This window comes from Quercus robur, chromosome 2 (assembly GCF_932294415.1).
Source record: "Quercus robur chromosome 2, dhQueRobu3.1, whole genome shotgun sequence".
In the NCBI taxonomy this organism is placed as follows: Eukaryota; Viridiplantae; Streptophyta; class Magnoliopsida; order Fagales; family Fagaceae; genus Quercus; species Quercus robur.
Genome location: NC_065535.1, coordinates 33,680,782 through 33,688,529, shown reverse-complemented (window position 1 = coordinate 33,688,529; position 7,748 = coordinate 33,680,782). Strand labels below are relative to the sequence as shown.

Here is a 7,748-nt window from a genome sequence, read left to right as displayed (position 1 = left end):
CTAATGCAATGCAGTAAAAAAACCTACTAATGCAGTAACTTATGCAGTGTAGTAAACAAACAGTGCAGTGCAGTAAACAAACAACTATGCTAATGCAGTGCAATAAACAAACAACTATGCTAATGCAGTGCAGTAAGTGCTGTAAACAGTGTAGAACTTATGCAGTAACTTATGCAGTGTAGACTAAAAAAAACCACTAATGCAATAACTTATGCAGTGCAGTAAACAAACAGTGCAGTGCAGTAAACAAACAACTATGCTAATGTAGTGCAGTAAGTGCAGTAAAGTGTAGTAAGTGTTGTAAACAGTGCAGTAAACAGTGCAGAACCACTAATGCAGTAACTTAAAGCAGCTATACTACTTGTTATTTAGAACCACAAACAAAGATAGATCATCCCTAAGAAACTGTTATTAAAAAAGCAAACACAAAGCTGCAGGTACCCCCTCAAAACAAGAGGTGAGCAGTGGAAAATCTGATTAAATGAGGCATATGTCCTTAAATAACAGTAGTCCAACATAGGTCCTTAAAAACACAATGTTAATGACATTAAATTGAAGCAAAAATAGTATTCCAACATAGGTTCTTAAAAAAACAAAACAAAAAACCAAATAAAACTTTTTCATCATGATTAACAACATAGCTCCTTAAACATAGTTCCTTTAGCTACTTGGACTCAATATATACATAAATTCCACCAAGGAATGATCATTTTGTGATTCTCTTCAGCCAAATGTACCTATAGTAGAACAAAAAAAAGGTATAAGTAAATTTGAAACATGAGATATATATTATTACAATAAAAAATTCTTAAAAAAAAAAAAAAAGACTCGAAAAATGTAATGAAAGAACTCACTTTATGCTAAATCATCAATATCATTGTCATCAACCTCTGTAATGTTTTCTTCATCTTGGTAATCACTTCCTTCGCCATTAAATTGTTTACAAGTACGACGATTATGACCATAACCCCCACAAAGTTGACAAGATAGTCTTTTTGTCGTTGCACGAGCTAAGGATATTTCAAGCCCACCTTTAATTCTCCCACCAGGACCTTGTTTCTCGGTACTTTTCTTTCGACCTTTGGTTTGTGATACATGTGGATCTTTTATATTCAAAGGAACAATGACAGAGCAGTCTTCTACTTCAACAATGTCAGCTGATTCACCACTCTTGTGATGCATATCCATTTCATCATCTTCCTTATTTTCAAGCAGTTCATTTTCCATTCCAAAAGCTTTCTTAAGGGTATGGTCTAAGTCTAAGATTATCATTTTATATATATCTATAGATTTTTCAACAAGGTAAGACAATTGACTTACACGTTGACAAACATGGATGCTTCGTAAGGCTCTTGACATATGATGCTCATCCTCAAAGCTTGATCTATATTCTACACTTTTGAGTTCTTTATTTGCTTCTTTTGTCCAACGTTGTAGGATGTAGTGGCTAGGAATCTGAAAAATATTTTTAACCTGGAAGATTAATAACATGTGCCTACAAACAATTCCCATAAACTCAAAAAGTTGGCAGTCACATTCACAAACTTTTGATTCCAAGTTCAGCTTCACAATAAATGCATCATCTGGATCAAAGGAACTTGTTACTTTGTACCTATAAAAAGTTCCATTTTTCTCAACCTTTTCCTTTGTAAAGTGATTACTACTCACCAATTCTTTTTGGAACTTGTTAAATATGGTTCTTGTGTATATAGAAGCAACTTGATGCTTTATTTTTGAGCCAATTACCAAAGAAGGTGTTTTATGTCTTGAATCAAAGTCTTCCTTCCTTTCTTTCTTATAACGACTATCCACCGCCTTTGCAAATTTGACCACAAAATCCTTTAATGTAGTTCTTGAGTTAACAAAGGTGTCAAAGAACGCATTGATGCTTTCACTTCTCTGGGTAGTGTTCATTCTTGCAAGGAAAGTATTTCTATTGTAAACCGGTATCCACGACTCTCGAATATTATATAATCCTTCAAGCCATTCATTTCTCTCCAAGCCATAAGTCAATATTAGGCTCTTCCAAGCCTCCTCAAATTTTTCCACACTAGGTGACTCACGTATGCATCTCTTCAACTCACGTTTGAATATTGAATTCTTATGATATATATGGGAAAGTTTCTTTGGAAATTTGTTCTAAATATGCCAAAGACAAAGACGATGATGAGTTCTTGGGAATACCTTTACAATAGCTGCACCCATGGCTAAATCTTGATCTGTAATAATAGATTTTGGTTCCTTCCCCCACATTGCTTGAAGCCAAGTTTCAAATAGCCACACAAAAGTTTGTTCTGTCTCATCTTGCAACAATGCACAACCAAATAAAATTGATTGACAATGATGGTTTAACCCCATAAAAGGAGCAAATGGCATATCATACTTGTTTGTTTTGTAAGTCGTGTCAAATGTCATTACATCCCAAAAGTATTGTTAAGCCATTCTTGATCGCGCATGCATCCAAAAAAAATTAACCATATTGCCAACATCATCACATTGAATTGCATAAAAGAAATTGGAGTTTTGAGCTTGTTGTTTTTGGCAATAATTAAGGACAGCTGAGGCATCTCTAACATCTAGATTTTTTCTCCTAACATCTCTCAAGTGATTCCAACAATCTCTACTTGTAAATGTTTGGTCACCTACATTGAACATCATGGCAACTTTTCCTATTGGAAGACCTTCTTCACCAAAATTTTCAACTAGACTCTTAGCAGTGGTAGACATTTTTTTGTGGCATCGGAGGTATGACACACTCTTTGGACTAATAATACCATGATTGTGGTTGTTGTCAAATCCCTTCACAACCCATTTCTACAACTTCTTATTCTTCATGACCCTAAGCATTGCTTCACATCCAGTTCTAAGACTTGAGCAACTTCTACGAGCCTTGTTTTCATCATCTCTGCTCAAACCATTGTCTAATGCATTTTTTGTTTTGCACTACCCTTCACTACAACATACATAAATACGACTTGTTACATCATCACTTCTGGGTGCTTTTTTACTCGTACGGATACGGATTCCAAAACCTTCTTTTTTGGCAAATTCTTTGTAAAAAGTTTCAACATCATCAAGGGAGTCAAATTGCATTCCGACATATGGCTTGGATTTCAACTCACAATCACCAAAATCTTCAAGCGTTAACTCTTGTTCTGATGGTCTCAAATTGTCTAGGGCATCATATAACTCTTCATGTTCCATTTGTGATTTAGTAACTATAAGAACCAATACAAATAATGAGCACAAAAAAAAAAAAATGCAAACATTTTAAATAAAAATGTTTAAAATGACAAAGATATAAAAATGTACATAATCATAATCAAACACTCAAATTGACTTGAAATTGTAAATATGACAAAGATATAAAAATGTACATAATCATAACCAAACACTTGAGTTGACACTCAAATTCAATTTCGACTTTGAAAACATGAAATTTAAAAAAAAAAAAAAATATATATATATATATATATTCCATCAGTCTAATTACAGATTTGTAACATGAAAACTAGATATTTCTGCCAGATAGTGTTTTTTATTAAATTGCTCTAGAGTAGTTGCATCATCAAAATCATTAATTGGTTGGCAAATTGCTGTTTGTCCATTATTATATCATTATTGGCCACCTATATAAGTTCATGTCTCTTTCTCGCAAAAGAAAAAAGAATTAATATGTTCATGTCTAGCTTCAATGATGTCTTTTGTTTATCAATTTCTTCAACTATTCAACAGTGTAAGTCACAGTGTTAGTTTTTTTTAGAGCACTCACAACTTGGGGATGTAACTAGGGAACTACCAATGATGTAAGCCACAGTGTAAGTTTCTCTAAATTTACTACACATACAATGGTTTTATATTGAATATGTATTTTGAGTTCTAACAAATCTGTATTGCCACATGATTCTTTGTGAACCATTTACTGTGTTCCAGAAAAGGAAAAAAAAAAAAAAAAAAACAGAGCACTCACAACATAAAAGAAAGGAAAAATAGAAACAGAGTACTCACAATGGTGGAGGAGCAATGGTGGAGGTGGAACAATGGTGGAGCTTTAATGTGATTTGTACTCACAATAGAAAGAGAGCACTCACAGCACGTTAATGCGATTGTTTTTTTTTTTTTTTTTGGTGGCGGCAACTTGGAACAATGGTGGAGGAGCAGCAAACGGAGAGACAAAGGCTTGAACACCAAACGTAGAGAGAGAGCACTCACAATAGAAACATAGCACTCACAACACGTTAATGCGATTGTTTTTTTTTTTTGTGGCGGCAACCTGGAACAATGGTGGAGGAGTAGCAAATGGAGAGAAAAAGGCTTGAACACCAAATGTAGTGAGAGAGCACTCACAATAGAAACAAAGCACTCACAACACGTTAATGCAATTGGTTTTTTTTTTTTCTAGCGACAACTTGGAACAATGGTGGAGGAGCAGCAAACGGAGACAAATGGAGAGACAAAGGCTTGAACACCAAACGTAGAGAGAGAGAGAGAGAGAGAGAGAGAGAGAGAGAGAGAGAGAGAGAGAGAGAGAGAGAGAGAGAGAGAGAGAGAGAGTCAGATGTATTCTTTTGTTGGGTTTAGAGATATGTATTAAATTCAATAAACAAGGGATAATTAATAAGATACTTGTAAGAATGTTAAACAAGGGATAATTAATAAGATACTTGTAAGAATGTTAGTATTAATGAGGATTTTGTTTTGACCGTTGGATCTACTTAAATCCAATTGCTTAAAAAAGGTGTAACTCTAAAGTAACTCTAAATAGTTGTACCAGGTGTAACTTGAACTCATCTCTTAAGAATAATAATCTAGTATTTATTTCCTAAAAAATCTTGGGGGGCAGGAAGTCAATTTTTTGGTAAAATTTTGGATTACTTATCATTTTTTTCCACTGTTAATGGAAATTTTCCAAAAATTGGAGCGGACATATAGCCCCCCTAGCCCCCTCCCTAGCTTCACCCCACGTCGTACACCAAAAATCCCATTAGGGACCTCAAAGTCTACGAATACCTCTAGAAGCGTAACAAGTCTTTGCTTTCAATACAAATTTCATTCATCTTGTTCTTGAAGGGAGAGACCATCTAGAGAAGTCAACAATCCCACGCTGAGACACGTTTCCTGAATAAATATATCTTTAACTTAGTCAGATTTTCCAGGAAGCTCTAGTTGAATTATTAATCACCCATCAGAGATCAGACATATATAAAAAGTGCCTACTTTGCTGCCATTTCCATAAACCACTCCAAGCATCCTAACGTTCTACTTTTACACAAAGAACTAGCACAAAGAAATATAAAAGAACATTTGTATTCACAAGTTGCAGAGCAGAAAAATGGCAGAGAAAATGAACCAGCAGGAGTACCCATTGGCACCAGCAACTAGGCAGTCCAGAAGTGATGAAGAGTCTAGCACTTTAAGATCAGAGGAGCTCAAGCGAAAGAAAAGGATCAAGTTGGCCATATATATTGCTGCTTTTGCTGTGTTTCAGACCATTGTCATCTTGGTGTTTGCACTCACTGTGATGCGTGTTAAGACCCCTAAGGTCAGGTTGGGCACTGATGTCACTTTCCAGAACTTCAAAACTGGAACCCAAGCATCACCTACCTTTGACTTGAGCTTCACAACCCAAGTTGGAGTTAAGAACACTAACTTTGGTCCCTACAAATTTGATAGCACCATTGCCACCTTCATGTACCAGGGTGTCACAGTGGGGCAAGTCACTATTCCTAAGGGTAAGGCTGGGCTGCGTTCGACCAAAAAAGTTGGTGTCATAGTTAACGTGGATTCAAATGCCCTGTCAAGCACTGCTGGTCTTGGAAGTGAGTTAGGTGCTGGTGTATTAACTCTGAACAGCCAGGCCAAGCTTAGTGGAAAAGTGGAATTGATGTTTGTGATGAAGAAGAAGAAGTCCGCCGAAATGAATTGCACGATGACCATTGAAGTGTCAACAAAGGCGATCCAAACTATGAGTTGCGAGTAAACACATTTCTTTTTGTTAAATTCTATTTTCTTTTTCTATTTTGCTGGATTTGTTGTTCTTATTATAAATTTATAATTTGTGGGAATGCTGGCATTGTCACAATTTACTATGAGAGAATACATTTTTTTCTTTCTTTTTTCCTTTGTGTAAAACACCAAAGCTTTATAAATATTTGTAAATGATAGGAGCTATAATTCATATGCCTTCGAAATATATACTTTCATGATTGATATATCTCCACGAGAGATCCAAATTATCAAATGAGTGATAACAAAATCATTGTTAGAGTGAATCATATTTATAGAGTGAATATGATTCAAAAAATGAATCACAAGCCATTTATAGAGTGAATATCTCAATTTAGTATAATGCTCCAATCCCAATTGACAAAGGAGGCAAAAAGCTTGATGTATAACTAACTAAACTGAAATGATTTGTAAATAACTTGAGTGAATCTAAGCCCAATAACCAATAAGAAGTATAGATAATAATGGGGTAAGATAAATATATGTTTCATAATAATAGACATTTTACGAAACATGTTATAATTGGGGAATTGTCGATTGAACTCTACATAATGAGTTATTTTGAGAAACTCTGTGCAACATTATTTCTGTTGGGTTCTAAGACTTTAGGTTTAAATGTATTAGAACTTTATTTTGTAATATTGGCAAACCATGATCAAAACGTTTAGTTTTGTTTTAGACTTGCTCAAAGTATGTTTATGTGTAAAGTTGGAATCGACTGTACTGCAGAATTTACTGTGTAAATCTGCCTGTCTCGATCGATTGAGAATTAGACTCGATCGATTGAAACTCGTGCAAATTGTTTTTCTGTAGAATTTTCCAACTCAACCTAAGCCCATTTGACGTGTAGGGTTTTATGTTTTGCCATAAGTATAAAAGGAAAAACTCTAGTCACATTTTATGTTAGTTGTTTATGCTGTGTGTATGAATCTCTTATGAGATCTAGATGTGTTTGCTTTCATACATACTTAGGGTTTCCAATCTCAAAATTGATGTCGAGAGCTTGGTGATCGTTTCAGTTGTTGCATAAAGAGCTTAAAGAAAACACAAGTAGGAGTACTTGTGGTTGCTGTGAATCCAAGAAAGAAGTAGTTCGTGAACTCGGAGCTGTCATGTGATCGTAGTAGTAAGTTTCCTACTCGAGGTAGCAATAGGATGTTAGTGGTCTAAGTCACTATTATGTAAACTTCAATTCTTTCATAGTGGATCTGTTTTACCTTGAGGATAGTTAGGTTAAATCATCCCAGGTTTTTTACCAGTTTGGTTTTCCTGGGTTATCATATCGTTATGTTATTTATTTTCTGCACTTTACTATGATATGATATATTTGTGTTAACCTAGATTTAAATAATTTGACTAAGTAATCACTTGGCTAATTAACTAAGTTAATCTGATTGTGTTTTAGGGGGTATAAAAACGTACATTTTCAGTTATTGTTGTTATGTTATTAATAAAAATAACTATGTATAGTTCAATCTGGCTAACCTTAAACAGGAAAAGAGTACCCAACGCCATATGACAAGTCATCACATAGCTAGATGGAACCAACGTCACAAAGACACAATAACCACAAGAAGACGGAGTTCAATAATCATCACATAGATGAGGTGATATCAAAAAGGCTAAAGTATTAGGCTTGTGGTGGCTTAGCCCAATTGTATGAGGGTTTTGGGCTCAAACCACCAATTTACTTGTATTCTAGGCTGGGCTTATCCCATAGTGGGAGGTCCAAGGAATGGTTT

The 7,748-nt window shown here is 34.9% G+C and overlaps 2 protein-coding genes across 2 annotated transcripts; one reads left to right on the top strand and one right to left on the bottom strand.

Moving 5' to 3' along the window:
- Positions 1-855: 855 nt before the first annotated feature.
- LOC126697967 (protein FAR1-RELATED SEQUENCE 5-like) lies at positions 856-3,204 on the bottom strand. Its single transcript, XM_050395075.1, has 2 exons — positions 2,965-3,204; positions 856-2,073 (listed from the first exon to the last, which is right to left on the bottom strand). The coding sequence occupies exons 1-2, from the start codon at positions 3,202-3,204 to the stop codon at positions 856-858; spliced, it is 1,458 nt and encodes a 485-aa protein (XP_050251032.1).
- Positions 3,205-5,221: 2,017 nt separating this feature from the next.
- On the top strand, positions 5,222-6,089 carry LOC126713428 (late embryogenesis abundant protein At1g64065-like). Its single transcript, XM_050413181.1, has one exon. It carries the CDS (start codon positions 5,333-5,335, stop codon positions 5,978-5,980), a length of 648 nt encoding a protein of 215 aa, XP_050269138.1. The 5' UTR covers positions 5,222-5,332; the 3' UTR covers positions 5,981-6,089.
- Positions 6,090-7,748: the final 1,659 nt, after the last annotated feature.